The sequence below is a fragment of the Saccopteryx bilineata genome, chromosome 2 (assembly GCF_036850765.1).
Source record: "Saccopteryx bilineata isolate mSacBil1 chromosome 2, mSacBil1_pri_phased_curated, whole genome shotgun sequence".
Taxonomy (NCBI): Eukaryota; Metazoa; Chordata; class Mammalia; order Chiroptera; family Emballonuridae; genus Saccopteryx; species Saccopteryx bilineata.
Genome location: NC_089491.1, coordinates 265702300 through 265729964, shown reverse-complemented (window position 1 = coordinate 265729964; position 27665 = coordinate 265702300). Strand labels below are relative to the sequence as shown.

The 27665-nt window shown below is 50.3% G+C and overlaps 1 protein-coding gene across 1 annotated transcript in view; it reads right to left on the bottom strand.

The window, feature by feature from the left end:
* Positions 1-27665, bottom strand: part of KSR2 (kinase suppressor of ras 2) — a 295021-nt gene that overhangs the window by 22740 nt on the left and 244616 nt on the right. Inside the window, exons 10-14 of the mRNA XM_066260479.1 lie at positions 27184-27352; positions 23218-23259; positions 22552-22624; positions 18838-18886; positions 16690-17057 (exon numbers count right to left, since the gene is read on the bottom strand). Coding sequence (XP_066116576.1) covers positions 16690-17057; positions 18838-18886; positions 22552-22624; positions 23218-23259; positions 27184-27352 — 701 coding nt within the window. The remainder of the gene's footprint in view (positions 1-16689; positions 17058-18837; positions 18887-22551; positions 22625-23217; positions 23260-27183; positions 27353-27665) is intronic.

Below are 27665 nucleotides of genomic sequence, written 5' to 3'. Positions count from 1 at the left end.
CTAACCCAGTGATACCAGGATGATGCTGTCCTCTCCACCTGCCATCTTGCCTTGCTTCCAGGGGTTGGCTTTCATTATGACCCACTGTCTGCATGCATTGTCCCAGAAGAAAAGCCCCAAATACTCATTCCCAGAAATTAGCAGTGCCTAATAGGAGTAGGTGCTCAACAACTATTTGCTGAATAGCTAGATGGCTAGATTACTCATGAGCGGATGGATGGGTACATGAATGGATAGACTGAGGATGAGAGGATGAACTGATGAACGAACAGATGAGTAGCTGAGTAGGTAGATGTTGAATAGATGGGTGATGGGAAGAATGGACAGGTGGTGAATGGATGGGAACATGGGAAGAATGAATGGATGGAGGAATGGGTGGAGAATTGGTGGGTGGAGCAGAGTGGGTGGACAAATGGGTGGGTATATGGGTCCGTGAAGGGGGATCGGCAAATAAATAAATTGATGAGAAGATGGATAGATGGCTGGCTGGCTGCTTGGCTACTGGCTAAATGAGTAGTCATCTATTCCTAAAGGTTCAGCTTCAGTCACCCAATCCCAGACAAGGAGGTAAATGACCCCACAAGGATAAAGTATGTTATAATCATTTCACAAACAAGAAAACTGAGGCCTAGAAAGATTCAAGGCTTGTCTAAGGTCACACAGCAGCAGAAGAACTTGAACTCTTGGCCCCTTCCTCACCCCCCACCCTTCCTTGCTGTATTCAGCACCTGATAGGGCCCTTCCCTCTAGATGCCAGGTAAACAGTGCCCACTTTTCACCTCTCACTCTGTAGCTAGATGATAGAATAGGCCCAGGGATGTGCTGTTCACCTGGCATCAAGCCTGAAGGCAGGCAGGAAGAAAGAGAGGCCGGAGAGAGCAGGAGGAAGGGCCGCAGGGCCAGCTGGGGAACAGCGGCTCATTAGCAGGACAGAATAGTAACACACTGGGCTGTAATATGGCATCTCCGGTTTCGAGAAACTGTCAGAGGCAGTCCTTGTTGCTTAAAGTGATCAAACCAAGGTGACTGAGATGCTCTGACAATCCTAGATCATCTACGAACTTCCAAACAAGCCCATTGAGAACCCTTGATCTGTGCCTCAAAGTCCCGAAGGACTGTGCTAATAACCATCTTGGAGGGCCAGGTCTCAGCTGGGAAATTCTGAGGACGGCTGTGACCCCTTCCTTGTCTTTGAAGATACTTGATCTGTTCCCCACTTGGTACTCCTCTGGGTCTTTTGAACACCTGGAAGAAAGGGAATCCTCTTTTGAAGAGGACTTGGAAACGAACCTTTTGATTAAAAGAGTAACTTATCAACCACAAGACTTCCTTCTGCCAAAGGGAGATGACAGGAGGACTGGGGAGAGGGGACCCTGCTTCTCATCAGTCACTCACAGCACGAGCACAGTCACCTCCCCAGAAACCACTGAAATGCTTGAGCCCCAAGAAGGGGGAACTGATTGTGGGTCCCCTCAGCAGCAGTCCTAATTTCAGATTGGGTTACTGCCACCTGCCAATTCAATTCAACCAGAAAATTCTCTTTATCATTCAAGTGCCTATGTAAACCTGCTTTGACAGCAGCAGACGTGAGTTCAAATCTCAGCTCCTTCATTACAAAGGTGCCGTGCTCACCTGGTAGTTGGGGAGAGTCCAAGTGCTTAGAACAATATTAGACGTATAGTCAATGCTTCATGAACTATCTATTATTATTATTACATAATTTTTCAATCACTCCTCATTTCTCTAATCTTGGTGGAGATAGCACGAGCAGAGTGGACTTCCTGGACATCTTGGACAATCCAATATGGAGTCACTGTCAGCCATGACAGTCATGTCAAGCGCTACCTCAAGACTGAGGTAATGGCATCTAACACCCCAAACCACTAGTCTGGACACTCAGCTAGGGACTCCATCTGGACACCAATACGAGTGGGACCTCTGCCCCTAGCACAGGGGTCCCCAAACTACGGCCCGTGGGCCACATGCGGCCCCCTGAGGCCATTTATCTGGCCCCTGCTGCACTTCTGGAAGGGGCACCTCTTTCATAGGTGGTCAGTGAAGGAGCATAGTTCCCATTGAAATACTGGTCAGTTTGTTGATTTAAATTTACTTGTTTGTTATTTTAAATATTGTATTTCTTCCCGTTTTGTTTTTTTACTTTAAAATAAGATATGTGCAGTGTGCATAGGGATTTGTTCATAGTTTTTTTTGTAGTCTGGCCCTCCAACGGTCTGAGGGACGGTGAACTGGCCCCCTGTGTAAAAAGTTTGGGGACCCCTGCCCTAGCAGGCTGTAAGAACTCAGAGCTCGGACCACCCAGCGCTCAAACTTGGCTGTACATGGGTCACACTTGGACCCCTGCCTGCCAGACTTCCACCACACTGGACGCGTGCCAGCATTGTAGTCGCCTGGCTTGAGACTGACGCTCACCTCTCCACCTTGAGACGCTGCCAGTAACCGGGATTTCACGCCAGACACTCGCTCTGCTAGTTTCTATTGCGTAAGTACCCCCTCTCTGTGTGTGACCTGTATGTACTCCATTGGCTTATCGGCATTGTGGAAAGACACCAACGTGTGTGAGCAACTCCTTTCAGGGATGCTCCCTTGCTCACAAAACCTGGTCATTTTATGAAGTTCTCAGTTTTGCCATTTCATTTGCTTCTCCTAGCCACTCTGTGGCTGTTATCCTCATTTTACAGATGAGAGGCTCAGAGAGAGGAAGTAGTGTCCAAGGTCACACAGCCAGCCAATGACAAGGCTCCTAACTTCATCCAAGTGGGGTACTCCACTGGGTACCCACGGTGCAGGGCTAGTAGTAACAGAAGCTGCAACAGGAACAAATGCCAATAGCTTCGTAGCATTTGATCCATGCCAAGCTCTGTCCTCAGTGTCTTATATGGAGAAACTCCCTTCGTCCTTACAACAATCCCACAAGGTAGAGACTATTATGGTCTCCATGGTACAGATGCAGAAACTGAGGCTCAGAAAGGCCAAATGACTACCAATGCAAAGGAAAAACTTCTGTTAACAAATCTGCATGCATCTAACTACTCAGATCCAGACAACTGGTAAACCAAACTTTTCCCCACAGGCTATTTTTGTGACTATCAGCTTGTATTTTCTGATGACCCATTAGGCCACACACTGAATGCCACACAGAAGCTTGACTTTGATACACAAGACCTGTTTTTCCCCTGGTTTAAAATTTCTATATTGGGGGGGGCATAATTACCATAAATTTGACTCTGCACCCAACAGTAAAAGAGGTGGCCTGCCCATGACAGGGAGCTATGAGACTCATCTGGGGGGCTTTGGGGAATGACCAAAAAGAATATGCAAACTAAACATTAGTTCAGTCTGCAAGATGACACAGTACAGCTCACACCAGCTGTGTGTCTTTGGACGAGCCACCTTGTCTCCCTAAGTCCCAGGCTCCTCCTCTGTAAAACAGGGACAGCAATTCAAAGGAGCACCAGCTACAAGGTCCTTAGCACAGAGCCCAGCATGTCGTAGAGGCTCTACAAATCTGTTCCCCTTAATAAATATTCAGAACGCCATCTCCTAACAAAGACCTCCTTCATATTAAAAATGACTCAACCAGGCAACCAACTTCCCTTCCTCGTTATAAAGGACAGTGGCGGCTGACTATCAATGACTGCTTTGGAAAACAATACTCGCGGCGCCCAGAGAGAACATATCCCAGGAGTGCACTCATCTCCAGTCTCCGCGACGCCACACAGCCATCCTGATGGATTTCAGCCCTTTCCTGCTGGGAGCTGCTCCTGGGAATGAATGTGCCTCAAGCCCCCCCCCCCAATGACTGTCCCCAGGATCATCCTTCTGGTTGGGAGGGAGAAGAGCTCCATTCCCACCTAAGCCTTAGCCCTAGCCTGGAAATGCACAGGGTAGGCACCTGGGATCACAGGTGAGGTTGTCCAATGTCACTGGGCAGGTGAACAAGAAAGTCTGCAAATGGGTGCAAACCACAGGCCCACAAACTGTCAAGGCTGCAATGGCTCCCAGGGATGCTTTTCCAGTTGCATCTGGTCTGTCCTTACAACAGCCAGCTTCTGAGATGGCTGACCACACCCCCTTGCTGAAACACTATTCACCTGGGGCTTCCATGACAACAACAGTCTCTCCTGGCCCCTCTCCTCAGTCTCCCTTGCGGGAATACTCTGTCCTCTCCCCCCTCTGGTTTTGTTGCTCCAGGGCCACTGGTTCTCAGCGTGGGGTCCCCACACCTGTAGCATCATCACACCTGGGAACAGGCTAACCATGCACTTTCTCAGGCCCCCATCCGAGTGCTATGGAGTCAGAAACTGGGGGTGGAGCTTGGCCATCTGTGTTTGCACAAACCCCCCCCCCCCCCAAGGATTCTGATGTACAGTCAAGTGTGAGAAGCACTGCCCCGGGCTGTCTGCCCCGGCCTATGGCTCCTAATACCTCACGACACAGATGGCTCCCGGTCTTCTGTCCTTGATCTAGAACTCACCTCTGAACAACGATGTAGCTGAATGCCCACCTGCCACTGCCCCTTGAAAGACACAGGGGCACCCCTCACACTCAAAATGCCAACCAAACTCTCAACTTTGCTCCCTGACCCTGACGAGGTTTCAAATCTCTTTCTCAGTGAGGGTGGCCGGCACCTGAACAGCCAGGGAACCCCTCCTTCCCACTTTCCTCTGCCACCCCCCATCTTAGCCAATCCTCTCCTCCTCTTTCCTTCTCCCCCGAAGGCCAAACATTAAGAAAAATGCAGCCCATGAGCAGAGGGGACTTCTGGGCACTCAGACATCCAGAGAACTGAAAAAGTAGACACTAAATACAATTTCTTTTTAAGGCAAACCTCTCTCTCCTTGGATTTCTGAAGTTCACCAAAAATCAATGAGCACTTCCAGTATATCAAGTACCATGCTTGGGTCGAGGGATACCAATAATCTCTCTGCGTCTGTTCTCCCCGCCTCTCTTGTTCCCCTCCGCTTCCAACACAAACTCTTATTCCACATTCAAAGATCTATGTCCCAATGCATACATTAATGTACCTATTGATTTTCCTGTTGCCAGTCATTATCAAGATTTATTAATCCCCCCAGCTCCCCATTGATTGGGGAAAGCAGTATCCCAGTGGTCAATCAATCCTGATAGACTCCATGACAAAGAGTCGATATCTATTTATTATTTGATTTATGGGCTTAATTATCTTAAACACGATCGGGCAGGGACAAAGCAGAAGCTGCGTGGTGCCCGAGCCACTGGAACAGTGTTGAGAATGCATCCAGCCGCATTCCAAGACCGACCGGTTCCCAGAACAGCGCGACAATGCACTGATCTGACACTTGCCCCCTCCCAGCCTGCTCAGGGACCCTGGAGTCTGCCACAGGGAGAGAGAGAGGGAAAGGGACAAACGCCAGGGTTTCAGCTGGCATCTGCTGCTAACACAGCAGGTCACAAGACAGGCAACGAACTTGGTGGCTTCAGACAATGAAACTGACTTGAAGGCAGGCCAGCCTTTGTCCTCTCCCCAGGGGAGGGGATCTGCAGTGGAGGCGGCTAAGGCATAAAAAAAAACAAACCCGAAAACAAAAAAACTGATGGACTTAGGTACAGATGACATGGGGAAAGAAAGCAAGAGGTGGCCTGAATCAGACAGCCGTGGGTTCAGACCCGCCCCTGCCCCTGCCCAGCTTTACGACCCTGGGGGCATAGTCTCTCCGTTTCCTTGTCTAGAAATGGGGAGCCGACTGGTACCCACTTCAGAGGGTTGTGAAAATGGTTTAAAACACAGACAGCCCAGCATTTCCACACAGGTTGATCAGATTGCAGGGAACTGGCTTTTAATAACAATTTGGCCTCTCTCCCTGAAGCCAGTCGTAGGCTCCTGAATCTCTGCTTGACCACTGTCTGCCAGCGAGGCTGAGGAAACCGTCCCCTCTGGCTGCTGGAACCCGTCAGGGGCCTGATGGACCCACAGATGCCTTGCCAACACGGCAGTGCCGCTGGCTGTTCTTAGCGTGGGTAAAGAGTGAGAGCTGTTGAAAACCATCTTCCTTTCCCGAGGACGGCCAGCTCGCCGCTGCTGTCCCCCTTGGGAGCCATGCCAAATATCGCTTAGAACCCAGCCCATTCGGACCAGCACCACCTCCCACTGATGTCCGATGGGGATCGACACCAACTGTCCACACAGTTCATGGAGGAGGGAAATACAGCAGCCACCCTGCTGCAAGCCCTCCTAAGGAAAAGGACTGCCCCAGAGTGGGCTTGGTAAAATGCAGAGCAGCCTGCATCACTCCCCTGGCCACAATACTGCCGGGTGGCTCCCCACTGCCCTTAGGAGAGAAGTTCAAATTCCTTGGCCTAACTCACAGGGCCCTTTAGGATCGCCTCCAGCTTCTTAGCTCGTGCTGTTCCCTGTGGGAACCACTGCTCTAGCTCACGACCTCCCCCCACAACCCCAAGTTTCAAGCCCTCCCATCTCTAGCCCTTTGCATATGATGCTCCTTTTATTAGGAATATCAATACTTTCTTAACCAATTCTTTGGTGGGATAAGGGGCCGGTTCTGGGTCCCCACAGTTCTCTGTGAGCCCCCTGCAGAGATGACAACACAGTTTGAGGATCACCCAGTTACGGGTCTGTCTGTGAGCTCCAGGGGGGCAGAGCCCATGGCAGCCGGGACCTGACACACGGTGACCATGTGGGGCAAATACCCTGTACTATTCTCACTGACTCCCGGAACGGACACCTTTTTATATTTCCATCACTGTGACTTCCCCACATCCTGCTGCCACCCTCCACTGGCTTGGACCATGTTCCACTTAGGCCCCACTCGTCTCTCAGTGACTGTGAGCAAACAGCACCCCTCCCTGTGGGCGATGACGCCCGGAGGAGCAGGCTGTGGTAACTAACATGCACGCACGTGTTTGGGGAAACTGTAGTTTCTTTACTCAATAGGAATTGAAGGGGAACCTAGCATTTTAGAGGCTGGAGATACAGAGGCGAGTCAAATAGCTGAGGTCCTGATTTCCTGGGTGGGGCCTATGTTCTGAGTGGGGGAGGGGATACAGGGAAGAGAGACCAGAAGCAGACAAACATATGGAGGAACAAAAGAATTGTCACCTTATGGTTGAGAAGTGCCCCAGTGACTGTGAATAACACGCAGTGACAGGATGGGAGGGACTGTTGGGGGCCGGGAGACACTGTGGGCTAGCCTCATAATCCCACGCTTTTCTGGCTGCCTCTACGGCCCTGCCGGCTTCTTCTCAGTCCCCTGTGCGGGGCGACCCTTCCCCACCAGGCCACCCAGTGTCAGAGGTGCTCCAGGCGCCGTCCTCAGGTGGCCCCCCTTCTTCCCTGGGTAACCTCAGCTTCCACGGGGGCCCACGGCTTCAATCACCACTTCCATGCCGATGACTCACGCACGGGTTATTTCCAGCCCCAACCTTTTCTCAGAGCATGACACTGGTACATCCAGCTCCTTACTCAACTTTTCCTCCTGGAGGGCCTGAAGTTTAAGGAGCTTAAGCCATTTGGCCAAGGGACCAGCCAGGAGCTGGAACACAAGTCAGAGTAGTCAGACCACAGCCCAGCCATCCGCATGTATCACTTGATATGCTAATAAACACAAAACACCTGCTGTTTGTAGCGTCAAAGGCACCCGAGAAGAAATATGCTGCTTCTCCTAACTATTGCTTCATGACTGTTACTGCTGTCATCATTGTTGTTAGAATATGATCGTTATTACTACAGCAACTAGGAAATACAAGGTATGGAGCCCCCTTCAGTTCCAGGCGGTATTACACTACAGTCTATATAAGCTCTTTAATTCTTACCACTACCTTGCAAGAGAGATAAATGTTATCCCCATTCTATCCATGAGGAAACCAAGGCAAACGGGAGTGAAAACACTGCAAGAGACTCACACCTTTTAAAGGGAGAGTGTTCATACATACGGTGTTTAGTGAAATAGCGAGTCACAAAACAGGGTTGCTGGATGAGTCCACCTTCAACGGGATAGAAGATCTATCCATCAATGTTGATGGGTCACAGAGCTGCGGGGTCTTCAACAAAACCCACATCATTGTCCTCCCCGGAATACAGTGAGCTATCGCTCAGCCTCCCTTGTGGTCAAGGGACAACGCCAGCCCAGAACACAGGAGTGGCATGATGTGTACAGCTCACGGAGACCTGGAGACCTCCCACCTGCCTCTCCCCAGCCAGAAGCAGAGAGCTCTGAGCCCTCAGGTGACTCCAAAAGATGCTATTGGTCTTGGATCCCTCCCCACACGAAGAAAAGCCACCTGCATTCCAGAAACACCCATGTTGGACTATTACTGGAGCCAGAAATGGATTTCTATTGTTAAGTCACTTAATGTTTTTAGGCTTATTTGTCCCAGCAGCTACCGTTACCCTGACGCATACAATCTGCGAGTTTGCATATACAGTACAACCTCACTTAACGTCACTGATAGTTTCTGCGACCTTAAGCGTGCCAACATACACGAAACCATTTTTACCTTAGGCTAGTGGTCGTCAAAATCATTAGTCAACAGAGCCAAATATCAACAGTACAACGATTAAAATTTCTTTTCAGAGCCAAATTTTTTATAAACTTAAACTATATAGGTAGGTACATTCCTTATCGAGGTAGCACCTGCATGTGATATTTTGTGGAAGAGCCACGCTCAAGGGGCCAAAGAGCTGCATGTGGCTCCCCAGTCACAATTTGTGGACCACTGCCTCAGGCTAACTGATACAAACAAGAGTCCAGTTCCTAGGGCACCTTATTAACATTATAACAAAACAGGCTTGAATGAAACATCATTATTTGAGGACCTGCTGTGTATTAACTTCCTGGAAGGATACACACGTGAACATGAACGTGATTTCTCTCCGGCTGGAAACATCACGAGTGAATTTTACTCCTTTCTTTTTCTTTGCTGATCTGCATTTTCAATAATGAACGAGTGATCACTTACAAAAGTTACTTTTTTCAGTGATGACGGATGTCACCCATGCTAATTGCGGAATCTTTTGAGAGTCGAGGAGGGTGGTGGCCAGGGGCGAAGCCTTCATCCATGCCAGTCCTGCGCCAGTCATATGATCATTTTACCAACAGGCATCGGCAACGACGTACAGGAGATGGTGCTAATAATAATAATGATAATGACGCAGTCCATTTATAGCGCTTCCTGCACAAAAGTCCCGGACGCTTTACATCCCGGCACAATTAAACGCAGCCACAGACAAAAACCCTTTCAGCTGCGCTTTATAAAGGGAAAGCAATTCAGCTTTTTGAACATAAAAGGAAGCCGATTCCACTAGATGACGGGAAGGAGGGGGAGGGGACATCATCTTCATGTGCTCCAGCCCCCCAACTCTTGTATGTTATATTTAGGACAATCAAACTGGCCTGAAGGAAAACTAATCAGAAAGCCCACGAGCACAGAGTTACAGAAAAAGCAAGTCCAGATCTCTGTCGGGGCCTTGAGTTACCCTCTCAGCTGAAGGCAGGGCTCTCCATTTGTCTGTCTGTCCAATTTAGCAGCTTGGCGCGATTATATTTGAAAGCCGGAAAAAAAAAACAGGAACCGATTTGGAGTTGGAAGTAGATAATCTATTAAACAGCTCCCAATATGTACCAGATTTAAAATGATGTGCAAATGAGGCCCGATGGGATTTCATCCCTGCCGGGTCCCTGGGAGAAGGGTGGGGGCTGGGTGTCGCATGCACGCGGACAAAAGAGTCGCCTCCACATGACTGCAAAATTGCATTCACACTCAGGCACCCGGTGGAGGGACGGATGACACTCGCCAAATGAGAAATTTAAAAAATTCTTCCAAGAACTGTGGGGAAGTCCTGTTCTTCCTCCCTTCTCTTTCCTGGGGCGTGCAGCCCAAGCCCCTCTATCAGAACAAGACGTGTATATGAGCCCCAAAGCCCCGCTCTCTCCTACTCCCTGAACCAGTCACCCGTGTGGAAATGCCTCACAGACAGCCAGGACACCCCAGAGTCCCATTTCCTCTTTGCATCCATCAGCTCAGCTTGGTTGAAGCCATCACTGCTCTCCACCAAGTGGGCTTTGACACACTGAACCAACTAGCTGAGTGTAAGAAGGCACAGCAGCCAGGCCACTGGGACACTTCCTGAGTGGCGTGGTCAGCTCCAGTTTGAGATCTTTCACTGGCTTCCCACTGCATTAGGATAATCTCCATGCCTTCACCTGCACTTTGGGGCCCCTGCTGCCCCTTTCCTACTACCCTGCCATCACATGACCCCTTATTTCCTCTGGTCCTCAAACATGTCCATCTCATTCCCACCTCAGGGCCTTTGCACGTGCTGTATCCCCTGCCTGGACTACTCTCACTCTGCCTCTTTGCAAGGCCATCTCCTCATCATTAGCTGTCAGCCCAAGCACCACCTCCTCTAAGACACCGCTTCTGAGCCCTTCCTCAAAGGAGCGCCCGCCTCTCTCTCTAACACCCCTCCCAACCCCATCTGTGGCCTTCACAGCACTTAACCCAGCACTTTAATTATTGGACTTCACTGTCTAACTTGTTACTGTCCATCTCTTCTACTGGAAGGCACAGTCCTTGTATAAATCATAGGAACCATGTTCTGAGCACAACCAGCATTCAGCCAGGCTGCACTACATGTCTGTAGAAGGCGCGTTAATGACCTAGTGTGAGAGCTGATGCCAAGACAGGCTGTGCGGGTCCTCATGTTGGGACATTCCAGGCCCTCATTCACTTTGCACTCAGCTGCTCCCCTGTCAATGTCGCCTGGCAGATCATTTGGTGAGGGGACAAGGAGGCTTCCAAGGTGCAAAGGAATCTCTTAACAAGAGACACCTACCAAGTAGGAACAGGTTTCTGCAAAGCAGTGGGTCCGAGCGTGAGTGTGCATCAGAATCTCGTAGAGGGCTTCTTAAAACAGGGCAAGCCGGGCCCTCACCCCAGGGCTTCTAACTTGGGGAGAAAGGGACAAGAATTTACGCTTCTAACAAGTTCCCAGGTGATGTCAATCAGAGGTCCATGCTATGAAGCATGGATTTAAATAATTTGGGGGGGGTTTTGAAAAATATTGGGGGGAGCAGTGGGGGATGAGGCCTCTGGGCTATGGAACCTTTGTGAGTTGCTAATATTAATGAAACTAGTCTTTTGCAGGGAAAGAAAGAGAAAAAGTGTTTTTATGAGAGGAGTATGGGAGAGAGGATGAGCGTGAGAGGGAGAGAGTTGGTGTGTAATTTAGAGGTGGTGTGTGTGTGTGTGTGTGGGTGTGTGCTGGCCCCGCTGTGGTGTACCGAATCCTCTGGAACTTAATGAGAAAGACAGAGGCCTTGCCTTGTATGAGTGAAATGGGGCCTGGGCCTTCTTTTGTTACCAAGTCCTCCAGGTAATTATGATCTGATCAAAGGTAGAAAAGAATCCCATGATAAGCCATTGCTCAGGAGTTGAGCCTGTTCCCCTTGACCTGCCCAAGGTAGCCATGATGAAGAAGGAACACTCTAGATCAGCGGTTCTCAACCTGTGGGTCGCAACCCTGGCGGGGATCCCCACAGGTTGAGAACCACTGCTCTAGATGAACATGCAGGAGTGCATTTACTCAAATCCAGGTTCTATGACCTGGGCAAGGGCTCCTTTTGCTTCCCTGACCTCAGTTTTCCCATCTGTAAAATGGGCACAGTGCCTCACAATGGGAGGACATCCCTGTGCCTGGCCTGAAGCAAAGCACCTGCCGAAGGCTGGCCGAATCTGCTGTGCTTCTGGTTCCTTTGAAGGGCCTCCTCATTTAGCAAATTAACTCAATGCCCCTCCACTGGGGAAGTAAAAAGGTTTCGGCAGTGAGGATCGGCTGTGTCTGTTCAGCTTCGAGTGAAGGAACCACGGTCTCTGCTGGGCCCGAGGCTCTCTGCGTCTTCCTGTCCCCAGGGAGGGCTAAGCGGAAGCTGAGGGGGGCACTGGGACACTACGACAAACCTTTCTGGGAAAAGTGAGGCAGCTTCTCCTTCCCCATAACCCCTCCAAAATTTTTAAAAGGAAATCTAGCTAATTTTTGTCATCTGTTTTCTAGGGACAGACACACTGGAGAGAGAAAGAAAGAGAACTCCTGGACAACGTGTCCTTGGAACCCTTTTTGGATAAGAACAGGAGCACGTTCCCACAGAAAAGGTTGCCTGGTGTAAGGAAGGGAGCTGATGGAGAGAAGGGTCAGGTCAGTGTCTTAGAATGGGCAGAAATCTGAAGTAGAAAATTATAGGAGGAGGTTAAAAAGCAAGAAGTGAACCGAAGCTGTCTCTTAGTCTATTAGGGAAACCGCAGCCAGGCTGAGGTCGACCCGCGAGAAACTCTTAAATGTCCATTAACAGGAGGATGGAGAAAGAGATCGCCGTGTGTCTGTGCCGCAGACTGCGGCTCAGCCACGGAAACGACTGCTGATACACACGACACCGGGCGAATCTCTACAACGTGCTGAGGAATGAAGAGCCAGACAGACAGGAATCCACGCAGTAGGCGTCCATTTATATATAGTTAAAGAACGGGCAGAAATAGCTGATGGTGATACAGTTCAGAACAGTGGGGATTGGGGGTACGCACTGGCTGGAAGGAGGCACAAGGGGGCTTCCTGGGGTTACTTGGGTAATAGCAACAGGGGTATGAATCTTTAAAGAATACGTCCCTTGGGCCCGTGCCCTTTACTCTGGAAGATCGCCAATTTTTTGCCCTCGGAAGCAGCAGGTCCCACCTGGCAACAACCCTCCTGTGGCTGCCTGCTGCCCTTGGCATCAAATCCAGACTTCTCACCAGGCTCCTAGATCCCTGTTTCCACTTTCCTCTGCACTAGGCTGGACACACCTGGCATCAGCGCTGGGCACGTGATGGGTACTCCCTGGCGATATCCTCTGGGACATGGTTTCCAAAGGTGAGCTGGGCTAGACTGCGCTGGCGTACTTGGTAAGAAGGCTTCACCTACAAAGAGACTTGATTCGTGAGGTCTAGGGATCCTGTGGTAGACTGAAAATGACTCTCAAGGATGTCCAGGTCCTAATCCCTAATAACAGTGACTGCTCTCGTATATCGCAAAAGGGACTTTGTGGATGTGATTCAGTGAAGCATCTTGAAATGGGAGCTGGTCGTGGATTATCTGGGCAGGTCCTAAATGCAATCACAAGTCTTCTTACAAGGGGAGATCTGACCACAGAGGTAGACCATGAGACAATGAAAGCAAGATACTAAACTGACATCTCTTGAAGAAGGAGGAAGGGGCCGTAAGCCAAGGAATACAAGAAAAGCACAGCTCTAGAAGCTGGAAAAGGCAAAGAAACAGATTCTCTGGAGCCTCCAGAAAGGAATGAAGCTCTGGCTTGATCTGAACCCCGTGAGACCCACCCTAGACTTCTGACCCCTCAGAAATGTAAGAGAATAAATGTGTGCGCTCATTTTAAGCCACCAACTTTGTGCCAATTTGTTACGACAGCCCTAGGAAACTGGGTGGCACCTAGGAATCCGCACTTTAACGATCGTCCCCTTTGCTGGCTCTGATGCCAGAGACCCAGGTGGGAACTTTGGGAAGCAAGGCTCCAGGGCTGTTCCGGGCTGCTTCTCAGACGCGGCCCATTGTGAGAGAACCGAAGAATTATGTTAGAGTTGGAAGGACCCTGCAACAAACTATCTGCTTCTACCTGCTCATTTTATGGATGAGGAAACTGAGGCCTGGGAAACTCCACAAGAAGGTGGAGGATGAGAGAGGCTTCCATTCAACTCAATCTTTATTGGCTTTTGAATTACATTTGGAGTTTTTAAAATCAGCTATTACGCAGACTGTCGATAGCTTTGCTATCTCATAATGACCCAATCGTGAAATGATTTAGCAATCTTGCTAATTGCATTTGGGGATATAGCAGTTGGATAACTAGTTGGTGATTACTCATTTCCCAAGAGCCCTACACATTGCATTACAAGGAAGCTAATCTTAGAAATACTTGTTAACTTCGATGATAATTACTAAGTAATTGGCTAGAACATGCCATTGTAAATTTATCCAGAATATGCCAGGTAATTTTCTGGTGTTATGTTCCCTATAAAATAAATTCAGAGTCCAACAACGGTTCCAGTTGGCTGGCTCTCCTCCAACCATCGACCTCTGCCAGCCAACTGTGAGAATGCAGGCGATTAATCAAATTACTCAAATATTTGGGTTCACACTGACCGTTCAGATAAGAAACCTGGATGGCCAACAAGTGGATGGTGCTAAAATGGGAAAGAGGGGGCACACAGAGCCCCTCAAAGATAAATAGATAACAACACAGGACTACGGAATAAATGCCCCTTCTTTGGGGGCTCATCTGGCTTCTTCACACAAAATGCCGCAACACTTCAGAGACCAATTATAGGTCCCAAAGCTGCGGAGCCTTGATCATGGTGCCAGGAAAAGGCTGCGCTATTTGTGAGATGTGCAGGCAGTGATGGCGCTTGGAGGGGGCTCAGGATTCTGTACAAAACAGAGAAGGGGGCCACAAACACAGCTGGCTCATCGGCGGAGAGGCACATTTCACAATGACCACTTCTTTTTCAAGGCGGCTGCTAGTGGAACCCGGTCTATTTCCAATTAGCCAGCCCTCGGGAAAGGGGTGAGAGAATCCTGGGCACCTGGGTCCCACTGATAACACTGAAGAAGTCGGAGGGCAGGAGGCAGGAGGTCCTTAGAAAGAGCAGGCAAAGGAAGAAAGATGGTGCATTTCAGATTTCTAACTCGAGGGATTGGCAGGTCAGAAAGGGAGGTGCTGAGCAGAGAGAAAGTTAGGGAAACAGACAGAGAGGGGTGGTGGACAGAAGGTCAATGGTGGGGAACAGACCACCTTTCAGCCAGACTTGTACACCCCAAGTAAAGGGCCCGCTAAGGAAGAGGACAGATGCTAGATAAGAAAGGGAGCCGAGGGTCTTCCGCTGATAGGTTGTTTCTTTCTCTGCATCCACACCCTTGCGATGTGACATGGCAGCAGAGTCTGTTTCTCCGTGCCTTGAATGGAGGTTGACCACGTGACTTGCTTTGGCCAATGGACATTAGTAAATGCAACACAAACAGAGATGTGAAAGGCACTTGTCCATTAGGGCTTGACCCCTTGCTGTACTTGGAGCACGGAGATCACTATGGGAATGAGCCCCTGCCAGCCTGTTGGGGGATGAGAGGCCATGTGGAAGAGAACCAGGACACCCCAGCTGACATTCTTCCAGCCTGGAGGGCATCCAGTACTGACCAGCCCCCAGTCTGACCCATCAGCTGACCATAGACACATCCAAGAGCCCAGCTACTAAGCCTGGCTCAGAGCAAAACTTTCCACAGAAAAGAGAGAAACTATGAAGTATTGGGGCACTTTGTTACACGGCAAAAGCTTACTGATACACTCACCTAATCAGAACTTTTCAGATCCTGAATATTACCTGGACTAATAATTTAACAGCCACTTCTATACTGTGCAGAGTTGAGAACCACTATTTTTATCCTCATTTGAAGAGAGTTGAAGGGCCATGCATAAATCTCCAATCCCTTGCAAATACAATTTGATACATGGGTTCCAGTCAACCCACAATCTGCATAATCAATAGTGATGGACAGTCACACACCTTCTACTAGTCTCCTAGGTCTTATAAATGGACTCAGGGAGGCTCTGTATCATAAGGAAACAGACCAAAGACACATCAACTCTTCCCTGAGCCAACAGCTCATGCTACTGCACCTGCCAAGATTGAGGCTTATGTATTTGGAATCTTATTGCTTATGACTTGAGAATGGGAAGGAGAGAGCTCGTAACTGATCTACGGCATCACAGGCTATACCCAGAATGCTGCTGCTGTGGCCAGTCCTAATGCAACAAGGGAGCAGATGCCAGAGTTTAAAAACACACCAAAGGATTGCTCCCCAACTATTCAATGAAAACCAAAGCTATTTTCTTCAAGGTCAACAAGAGCAAGATCAGAAACGTTGCTATCACCTGACATCTTCCTAATGTCAGTTCTCTACTACCTGTGCCATCTGGGTAGCTACAAACAGCGGATCCTGGGCATTTCAAATAACAATGGAAAGACCCTGAAAATGTGCTCTGAGGCTTTGATGAAAGCCAGAATAACAGTCATTAGAATCTTATCCCCAGGGTCAACAAACGAGGGTCCGTGCACCAAACCCAGTGAGTACATTGCCTGCTTTTGTGAATAAAGTTTTATTGACACACAGCCACATACATCCATTTACATCGTGTTTATGGGAGCATTCACACTGCAGCAGCAGCAGAGCTCAGTAGTTGCTACAGCAACTGTATGACCCACAAGGCAGAAAATATTTACTATTGGGCCCTTTACAGAAGAAGATTGCAGACCCCTGATTTAGTCTACTGCATTCAATTTACACATGGAAAAGGTGAGTCGCAGAGATGCAGTTTCACAAATACCTGAAGCACAGGGGGATCCAGAATCAGTTTTCTGATACCCCATGATGCAGTGCTCTGCCAAAGGGTTTTCACATTAAGGATATTTTCTGGGATCACAAACCTTAAAACCACACAAACCGTAAATGGAAGAAGTGCACACACTCTATTCACCAAAATGTCGAGTTAACCAGCACCCCCATTTCCCAGCTCTCTCGGAAGCAGAGCTTTGGGAATAAACCCGTGGGCAGGGGGCCCAGGTGGGACTGACCTGGTGATGATGGCCAGGTGGGGCGGGCTCATGCAGGCGCCCATGAAAAGCACCACGTTCTCATGCCGCGTCTGCCTGTAGGCCATCACCTCCCGCTTGAAGGCCTTGAGCTGCTCCTCATTGTCCCTCTCGATGTCAATCAGCCGGATGGCCACCTCGCCGTGCCAGCGGCCGTGGTACACCTGCCCAAAGCGGCCCTTCCCGATGAGCTCGCCAATCTCCAGCTGCTCAAAGGGGATGTCCCACTCTTGCAGGAAGATGCTAGTCTGGCTGGCCTTCCGGGGGAAGCTCCGGGCTGAGAGGAGGGACAGGTTCATCTCCTCAAAGTCGTCCTCTGACTCCTCGGCCTCATCGTGGCCCTCTTCGTTCTGTGGGGGTGGGGGTCACAGCTGTTTCCGCACTGCCCCTCCTTCCCATGAGGTCCTGCGGGGTCCCCTTGTGCGTGTGTAGGTCTGGACATGTGTATGGACATTTTTTGATGGTGTGCATATGTATCTCTGGATTTGATCACATACATCGCTCTATTTGTCTAGAATCATATACAGTAAAGGAGTCGAAAGGGAGATCCTGATAATTCAACTCTCTTGTTCTCAGGGGGAGGCTGAGGCTCATCGAGGAGAAATGCTAGGGGCACCACCCCTTCTAGTTCCCCGCGACTTCCCTGGTTTGGGCACCTTGGGTAAACCCTCAGTAGGGGCCAACTTCCCCTGCGAAGCGCCTAGTTCTAGGTCACACAGCCAGGCAGAGTTAGAATTAAGATTCAGGGGTCTCAACTCCTAATGTCTGATGCGCTCCTAGTCTACCGCCATATTTTAACTTGCCTGGTTATTCGTGTGCGTGTGATAAATATAACAGGCTAAAATTTGGGTACATCAAGAGTCTGCATATAATGTGGGATGACCCTCAACATGGAGTGCCTTTTGCTTCCCCCAGGGAATTCGGAAGTGATGGATCAGAAGCCGGGAGAGGTCGGAGCTATTCTGCACAGTCCAGGGCTCTGGGGCTCCAATGCAGTGGGAAGGCAGGAGGTACCAGAGTGAGAGGCGGAGTGAATAGGCTTAAAACTCAGACTGAATGAGCTGGAATCTGGTCTCTGTGTGACCTTGGGGAAGTCACTTTCCTTCCCTGAGCCCTCCTTTCTTCATCACAAAGCATGGGGGGGGGGTGTCTAATAAAATCTGCCTTAGGGGCACTGTGAGGTTTTTAATGATGAAGGTTCTTGGCACAGATCTAACTCCTCTATGAACCTCATGCAGGGATGCCTGAGAAAAGGCAGGTTCCTGGGCCCCGCCCAGACCTACTGACTCAGTATCAGCAGGGCAGGGCCAGGAATCCGTGTTCATCCCACATGCCCACAGGACTCAGGTACACGAAGACGTGACTGCCACAATTGTTAAATGCTCCCAGTCTAGAGACCTGCCTTCCCAGTGAAGGGTCTGGGGGGTGCCCTGCCCCTGAAATTCTTTTGCTAAAATGTGGGAGTGACAGGTGCCTGAGACAGTGGGGATTTGAGGGGGCTTGGGGCCTGCCCAGACCGCCTGAGAAGGTGGCCCTTGGCTGAGCTAGCTGTCCCCAGTGGCACACTCAGGTTAAACGGCACAGAAAACATCAGCATCTCCCAGTAATTTTTTGCTGACCACAGCAGTTCCAGAAAAGAACGTGATTCTCTCTGGCAACCCTGACTCTGTTCCTTCCAGTCTGGACCCACGGGTAGAGATGAGGAGTCAGGGCCCCGGGGTGCTCCCCCAGGAGATGCTTTTACTCCCCTAGTGGCTCCAGCAGGAGGGGAGAAGCCCCAGGAGGTTCTCAACACCCCGCCAAGCCCAGGGTCCCTGAGGCCCCCCACCTCTTCCCATGTATTTTTGGCAGGCAGTGGGGCACAAACCCCCTGGGGACTTATCCGGTCCTGAGCTGGTTTTTCAACTAAGAATGCAAATTGCTTGCCAACTTCCGCACAGGAGCTTTTCTGTGATGCACACTATATAATGGACCATTAGGCTTGGTGCCGGGAGGGGTCACTGCTTCGTCACTGTCACAGAGTTACGGCCCCCGGCCCCCACCTGCCCCGAGCCCTCTGCGTCATCAAGGGCATCGCTGAGTTCTGGGGAGCCCCTGGAAACGGCAGCCTCACCCAACTCCACGTCTCACCTCTGAGGTTGGCTCCACTTCAATTTGAAGTAATGGGTTTCCTTCCAAGCTTGAAAGAAAGAAAAACAAATGTGACTCTTAGGTGCAGAGGTGGGTCCACGTATTGAGTTTATCCTTGCACGGGGGGCCCCCAAAATGAGAAGTCCTCACCACCGAGCCTTTATCTTGCATTTCATGTCAATGCTGGTGTCTAAAATAATAACCTCACCATTTAAAAAAAGCAGTATACAAGGACACTGTTAATAAATACATTTTCCTGGGCCGCTCAGGGCTCATTTTTCATGATTGCTTCGGTTTCCACTAATCTAGCAGCTTCCTTAGAGATTGGCCTAAAGGCCACAGGTGGAAGACTCCTCAGAGTCCTAGGTGTTCCCCAGGAAAGAATGAATCAGCTCTCTAAAGTTCACTCAGATTCGGGAACTCTTGGAAGGATCCTAGTGTTCATTTGTTTGTTTGTTCGTTCATTCATTCATTCATTCGATCACAATTCTGTGCCAGGAACAATGCTAAAAGCCCTTAGAAAGACACAGGGATGAAACTGGCCTGGCTCCTGGCAACATGAAATACAGCATTAGTACTGAAGGAGCTATGGCAACTGTACAGATGTTGTGCAGAAAGGCTACACATGACAAAGGCCAAGCGTCAGGTGGGAAATGAACAAATGGCGCGAGGTGGGCATTCCCAGGAGAGAGGGTTCCTGGACAGATTGGGAAGTCCACCGTGGTTAGCTGGACCTTGCCAGTCACACTGAATTAAGATCTGTGGAATGAGAATGAGGAGGAAGTGAGACTGTATTGGGCTGGGAGACACAGGTGTCAGTGTGTGTATGTGAACGTGCCTGTGTGTGTGTGTGTGTGTGAACGTGTGTGTGTGTGTGTGTGTGTGAGTACTAAGTGTATATACTGAAGGTATTGCGTGGGTATTATGGGATGTGCTCTGTGCAGGAGTCGCCCCGTGCGTGTGAATTTGGGGTCATCAGGTATGCATTGGAGAACATGGTGTGTGATGTGATGGAGGGCACAGTGTGTGTTCAAGAATTTTGGGGGGGGTATTTTAGAGTAGAAGGTGTGTATATGTTTATGTGGTGAGCTAAAACTGGTAGGAGGAAAGAATCAATGGATAGCCTGCCCCCTTCCTATTTTCCCAGCTTAGCAGCTCCCCCTACTCCAGGGGTCCCCAAACTTCTTACACAGGGGGCCAGTTCACTGTCCCTCAGACCGTTGGAGGGCCGGACTATAAAAAAAACTATGAACAAATCCCTATGCACACTGCACATATCTTATTTTAAAGTAAAAAAACAAAACAGGAACAAATCCAATATTTAAAATAAAGAACAAGTAAATTTAAATAAACAAACTGACCAGTATTTCAACGAGAACTATGCTCCTCTCACTGACCACCAATGAAAGAGGTGCCCCTTCCGGAAGTGCGGCGGGGGCCGGATAAATGGCCTCAGGGGGCCGCATGAGGCCCGCGGGCTGTAGTTTGGGGTCCCCTACCCTACCCACTTCCTCATTTGGGGGGACTTCTCCTATCCTGATCCTCAGACCCCCGGCAGCTGCCAACCCTGCCGACAGAGTCAATCCACTTGCCGGAGGGGCTTCTGGTGAGAGGGAGTCAGAAAGACAGGAAGAACTAGAAGGAGAAAGAAGGGTCGGTCACAAAGTGGCATCTGCCATCATATCAACCACTTATTTATAGTACAGGCTGGGAAGGCAGAATGAATGCAGAATGATAGCTGATACACTAGGAACCCGATGCCCCGGGGGAGGCTTGGGTGGGACAGTGAAGCTGGAGTCCCCCCTCACACCCCACAGCATGGGGACCTCTCTCTGCTTACAGCAAGGCATGACTACAGCAGCCAGGGTTATTCAATTATTTCCCTTCTGTGAACAGTTAGTTCCCATCACTCCGAGCACATCTAAGCAGGTCGCGGGCAGTTGTTAACTGTTTTTCCCGCCGGCGCTCCCTGGCTGTCAGTTAATAACCTGGCGTTCGTCTGGCACAAATTGTGGAATTGGTTTATGTGCAGCAGAGAAATGATCCGGACCTACATGTCAGCACAATATCCCCGGGCAAATTGCTGCTCCTTTGATTTCAGAGCTGTACCATTTGGGTCTTTAACAAAGCCCATAACACGGGTCAGGAAGGATGCAGCAGCTAGCAGAGTCAGAGGGAAAAACCACGGAGGCAAAAATGTGAGCAGGAAGACCAAATCGAAACAAGGTCCCTCGCGCACCCCAGACTCCGGTCGCCACCAAAGACCTTAAGGAAGGTGACTTCCCTTGGGTTGCACAAGCCATCGGCCACCTGGAAAAAGGGTCTGTATCCTCAGGGTGCTAAAGAGGCCACACACAAAGATGTCCCTTGCTGTGCGGTTTACAATGGTGATACATGGGAGGATGTAAGATCTGGGAATAGGGAAATGGGTAAGGAAATCACTCCACGTTGATAAAATATTTTACAGCTGTTAAAAAGAGTGTGAATGAAGAGTCTGAAATAACATGAAAAATGCCACATGAGAGCATTAACGGATGACAAAGTAGGATAGAAACTGTGTACACTGTGGCTGGCAAGTATACAAGCTATGAGGAGAAAGAGCACGTATCTAAGAGCGATGTGATTATGCGTGATGCTTCTCCTTTCTTTTTTTACAGAATAGTCCAAGTTTTCCAAAATTAGCTTATATTATTTGTATAACAGTATAAACCAGAGGTCAGCAAACCTGCTCTGTAAAAGGGCAGAGAGTAAATATTTTAGACTTTGCAGCCCAAACGGTCTCTGTCGCAACTACTCAACTCTGCTGTTGGGAGGCTGAAAGCCACCAAAGACAGTACTTTGAAAACAAATGGGTTTGGCTGTGTTCCAATAAAATGTTGTTTATAAAAACACGCTGCAAATTGGATTGGTTCCATAGGCCGTAATTTGCTGATCCCTGGTATAAACCTAAATCATACTTTTTTTTTTTTTTTTCATTTTTCTGAAGCTGGAAACAGGGAGAGACAGTCAGACAGACTCCCGCATGCGCCCAACCGGGATCCACCTGGCACGCCCACCAGGGGCGACGCTCTGCCCACCAGGGGGCAATGCTCTGCCCATCCTGGGCATCGCCATGTTGCGACCAGAGCCACTCTAGCGCCTGGGGCAGAGGCCACAGAGCCATCCCCAGCGCCCGGGCCATCTTTGCTCCAATGGAGCCTTGGCTGCGGGAGGGGAAGAGAGAGACAGAGAGGGAAAGCGCGGCGGAGGGGTGGAGAAGCAAATGGGCGCTTCTCCTGTGTGCCCTGGCCGGGAATCGAACCCGGGTCCTCCGCACGCTAGGCCTAAATCATACTTTTTAAAAGGGGGACAGTAACACAGGAGGACACTCCTTCTATTAAACTCTAGCTATTGCTTACATGTTGTCTTTCTGATCATAGGAAGGTCTGAGGATTCTCAGGAAATGGCCCAGCCCCTGGAAATCACACATGACAGGCAGAGCCTGGGACACAAAGCAGAGCTGACTTGTGGGGGCCGGAGTTACCTCTCTCTCTCTCTCTCTCTCTCTCTCTCTCTCGGCCTGGGCTGTCACACGCTCCCTCTCTCTGCCTGACTCATTCCCCTGTCTCTCTACCACCCTGCCTTCTCCCATGCCCCCAGCACATCAGTTCAGGGAAGAGGAGGAAAGAGGGACTGAAGGGCCAGGGCGGAGGAGGGGGCCTCTGTGCCACTTACATTGGATTCGAGGTCACTGGATGCAGGATCACCTGGGGCGCCCGGGTCGGCGTCTCCAGCACAGGCACCACATCTGACAGCCAGAGATTAACAGTCACAAACCAAATATGGAGTCCACGACCCACGACCACCCCCAGAGCCTGGCTCCTGGAGGATGCTAGCAGCTGGTAACTTCTCACCCGATCATGGGTCCCTGGGGCTGGCCAGTCCCCTCCCTCTTCCTCGACCACTTGTACTTTCACCTACTTAGATGCACCAGTGGTCAAATGGCATCTCTACCAAAATTCCCTATCATTCCTAGGGGGCCGCCAGCACCCGCAAGCCTCTGGTCATCTCCAAACCCTCCTCATCCTTTGGAATGATGAGGCCACGTGCTTTCATATCTCCCAGTGCCAAGCTCAAGCTCCTCTGACCATCCATCTCTCCCCTGCCACATGGCTCTGGACCTCTCCTACCCTGGCCTGTCCCTTCACTGCAGGCCACCCTCTCTGACCACCTCAGGGGTCCCATTATGCCCTTGGGACCCCCCACGCTCTCCTTTTCCACTTCCACACCCAGCCATTACCCCGAGGCCAGGTGATCCCACCATCACCCTCTCTGAGCTTGTCCACCCGACATTCGCCTCCGCCACCCCACTCGGAAGGGCTGCACTCACAGCGGACTCACCTGGGAAGATGAACTGCTGCTTGTATTTGTAGTAGTGGGACACTAGCAAAGAAAGCAAGCAGCGAAGTTAGTGGGTACTGCCTAGGACCTGATCCTCCAGACACCCAGCTGCATTCCCCACGGCCACCATGGGGGCTCTCTGCCCACCCTCGTGGGTTTTGAGACTTCTGCAGATGCCCCAAATTCCAAGGGACTGAGAACATGTATAAAGAAGCCAGAACTCTAAATGTCCAAGCCAGCACTCCTCTGTAACACTCCCAGAGAACAGAGCAGCTTGACTCGGACGGTCATCCTGAACACAGATCCCATTTTTGGTAAAGGCATAAGAACACACACAGAGAGAAAAGTCTGCAGAGCTGCAATAAAAAATATTCATTTTTCCCCCTTTTGGAAGAGTGATTACAGTGGCTTTAAAAAAGACAAAAAAAGAGCTATGAGTTTCCTATGCTGCCCAAATTCTCAGCATTGAGCATTGTATTAATTTTCTTGTTGCTGTTGTAACAAGTGACTTTAAGAAAACCATAAATTTATTGTTTTACAGTTCTAGAGGTCAAAAGTCCCAAGGAGCTAAAATCAAGGGGTTGGCAGGGTTGGTTCTTCCTGGAGTTTTTCGCCTCTTCTGGCTCTTGGAGCGCCTGCATGTCTTGACTCATGGCTGCATCACTCCAATCTCTGCTCCTGTCCAACGCTGCCTTCTACTATCTTTGACCTTCTTGCCTCCCTCATCTAAGGGTCCTCGTGATTCCATTTAGAGTCCCCACCCCACCCCCAGATCACCCAGGATAATCTTTCCACTTTGAGACCCTTAACATAGTCACAGCGGCAAAGTTACTTTAGCCATATAAGATCACATTCACGGATCCCAGGATTAGAATGTGGTTATCTTCGGGGACCACTCTCCTGCCAACTGCAAGTATGAATTAGTTTCCATATTTAGAGGGAAAAACCCTCAGAGGCCAGTTCCTCCAGCTAATTCCCAGGTTTCTAATGTTAACACTTACTCCAGTGGGGTGGAGGGCCTGAAGCATGGACCCAAGGGGTGTCAGGGGCAGTGAACAGTTCACGCAGGGCTTTATGTCCTCAAGTAAAGGAAGCGAGCAGGGCTCGGTTCAGATATGAGTCTCAACTGGTGAAGATACTTTCAGAAACAATGTTATTCATTCAGGGACAAGTCACAGCTGGGAGTTGGCTCACTAAGAACTAGCACTGCGGGTAGAGCCTGGGGTCTAGAAATGGATCCTGCAGGGCTGAATGCCTGCTCTGCCACTGGCTGTCTGCAAAAACCCCAGCAACTCTCTCCAAGTCTCAGTTCCCACGTGTGCACCTCAGGGATAGGAACAGACTCCCCTTAGAGGGCCCAACTCATTGTGGGCACAGGGTGAATACTGGCTGTTATGAATAAGCCAGAATCTTTCTAAGCTCTCTTCACTAACAGGCAAGAATGATTTTTAATTAAGAGACAATCAGATCGTCTCAGAGAGCTAAGTCCTAGAATCTCAGGACCCCAAGCACCCGGTCCGGTGCCTTGGACCAGCGGGTGAGCAACTCATGTTTGTTGAATTCATTCACTTTCTTTGAGCATAGCAATTCCCAAAATTCCAGATAGTTGGAAACTAAATAAGATGCATTTTTTGATTCTGGAGAACAAGGTACCTGGGATGGGAAGCAACTCACTCAAGGTCGCAGAGCAACACTTTAAAAGAAAACCAGCCTCCCTGATGTCGGGGCCCTTTCTTCTGTTCCGTAACCTAGGTTGGTTGTTGTTGCTTTTAATTGCATGCAGACACTCTGCTGTCAGCAAAGGGCTAAAATTAAAAAAGGAAAACGCCCCGAGGTTCTCAGTTGGCTTAGCTGCTCTCTTCCCTCCCGGCTGCAATGGGAGATTCGGTGTCTGCAGAAAGGTTAGCTGCCAGTTCCAGGCTCTTAAGGAGGAGGGCCCGGGTAGTGGGAGCCAGCCCTGCTCCACGGAGGGGCAGGCGTCAGGCCACGGGACATCCAGCAAATGCCTGCCACCCCGAGTCACCCCTCCTAGACCCTACTCCCTACCGTGTGCCAGGTTGAGAACAGCTGTGTCTGATGACTGACGGGGCAGGGAGTGGCCGGAGGAGCAGGAAGGCGTCACTGGGAGCCCTGTCCTTGCTGATAATGCATGCCAACGAGAAGCGGCTCCAAGGGGCAGCTGATGAACCCCAGTGGCCTGCTCTGCTCATGACAGCTAGTGGCTCCTGGGTCTCTGGCATCCAGAGAACATGAGAGACCTCAGTGGCCAGACATCAGAGAGACCAGGAGCCCACTTCGAAGGCACTTCCATTCTGGAGTCCCCACCTCTTCCTCCCTCGGGCCTCCCCAGAGAGCAGCCTGAATGATCTTCTGAAAGAAAGAATCTGGAAGGAAGAAGGATCAAGCCATCTCCTGCCTCAATCCCTTCCATGGCCTCCCATTGTGTCTTAAATACAATCTAAACACCCCCACCAGGCCCCACCCCTGCAGCTGTCTCTCACTTGGTACCATTTCCCCTTGTTTATGGCATTGGGAGAATTGTTTAGCTCTTTTCTGTGGTAGGGTCTTTGCATGTGCTTCCCTTGCTCTGCCTAGACAACTCTCCCCCACCTTCAGAACTCAGCTGCCTCTGACATTTCAACTTAACTCGTTTTATTCTTGAACCTGCTCACGGCACTGTTCATTCTCTTCATTTCCGTGTGTTCATTTGCTTGGTTAACACCTGACCCTCCCATGAAGCTACACACTCCATGAAAACAGAGTCTGTGATAGACAGAATAATCCCCACCACCACCCCACACACACACCATGTCCTAAACCTTGCAAACTCTGACCACATCACTCTACATGGCAGAAGAGACTTTGCGGATGCGACTAAGCTGAAGGTCTCTAGAAGGGGAGATTCCGCTGGACTCTCCCGGTGCGTCCTACATACAATCACAAGGGAACTTGTAAGAGAGGGAGGCAGGAAGATCAGAGTGAGAGAGTTGGAAAAGGAGACGTGGTAGTAGGAGCAGAGGCTGGAGTGATGTGGGGCCACAAGCCAAGGAATGCTGGCTGCACTCGACACTGTCAGGCGAGGAAATGGATTCTTCCCCTGGAATCTCCAAAAGAAACCAGCCTTGATTTTCAGCCCAGTGAAACACCACATTTTGGACTTTTGACTTCGAGAACTAGAAAATAATAGATTTGTGCTGTTTTAAGCTTGTGATAGCCTGTTACAGCAGCAACAGGAAACTCATACAGGGCCCATCTGCTTCGTGTACCAGTCCGTACACTGTGCTTCACATGCTACTATGTTCATAGTAGATGCAAGTATATTAAGGAGATAAATGGATAAATGCAGTTGGAGGGCCAGAAGACAACTTGAAAAGGAAAAGAACTGCAGCCCTGGGAAGTGCATGAACTCAGGTGGGAATTCGTGAGCCAGAAGAACCCTCAGGGTCCTGTCCCCACCTCCATCCTTTCAGAGGACAGACAGAGGAAATTGGAGGTCACACAGCAGGGACGCGACGGAAGATACTGAATCCAGAATGCCAGCCGGCTCACTCAGAGCCCTACCCTGATGTCGAGAGTGAGACTCAGCATGCAGCCCTGACCGGGCGTGTGGCCCCTGAGCTCCTGGGCACAGGCTCTTCCCACCACGTCAACAAACTCGGCTCATAAGGCAGCTGCCAGCTCCAGAGCAGAAGGCTCCCCCTGTGCCTTAGACTCAGGTGGGGTCACTGCCTTCCTGCTGACCAACAGACAGAGCCTCTTTACTTCCTGGAGCCTCAGTTTTCTCATCCATTAAATGCAGCTGGTAATACTTACCTTGTGGCTACTCTAAAGATCAAATAAAGTAATATGTGGTGGCAATTGTCCTGCAGGTAAGACTCAATCCACAGGCCTTCCAGCACGGACAGGGCCCAAGATGGCGGTGGCATGAACCCAACACGTCCCTCGACCCCCCAAGCACAGAGGTACCTGGCAGGTTGAAGCTCTTCTGCTGTCTTGTGCACTGTGGGGACGGGTGGAGGGGGGAAGGCGGCGTGGCGCTGGGGGGCAGGGGGGGCGCTGGCGAGGATGGCGTGGAGGACGTCGTGGACGAGGGATTGCTGCTGGAGTCTGGCTGGTAAGGGACAGGGATGTGGTCCTGCAGAAAGAAAGCAGGGCCAGGGACAGGCAGGGGAGCAGAGACACAGCCGTGAGAGTGGGCGGAGTGGGAGGAGACCCCGCCCCCGCAGCCTCAGCCCGACATCCTTCCCAACTCCCGCCTGCTCCGCCCTCCCTGCCGGACTGCGTCCAGCTGTGGAAGGAACAGTTCTTGGAGTCACATCCTTGTCCGCTCTGCACCCCAGGGTGGGAGGCAACCAGGTAATGAAAGCCACGTGGGTGACAGCCATGTTCCCTGTGCCTCTCTGATTTTGTCAAGTACCAGCCAAGGTGCCCGGAGTGCTTTTCCCATC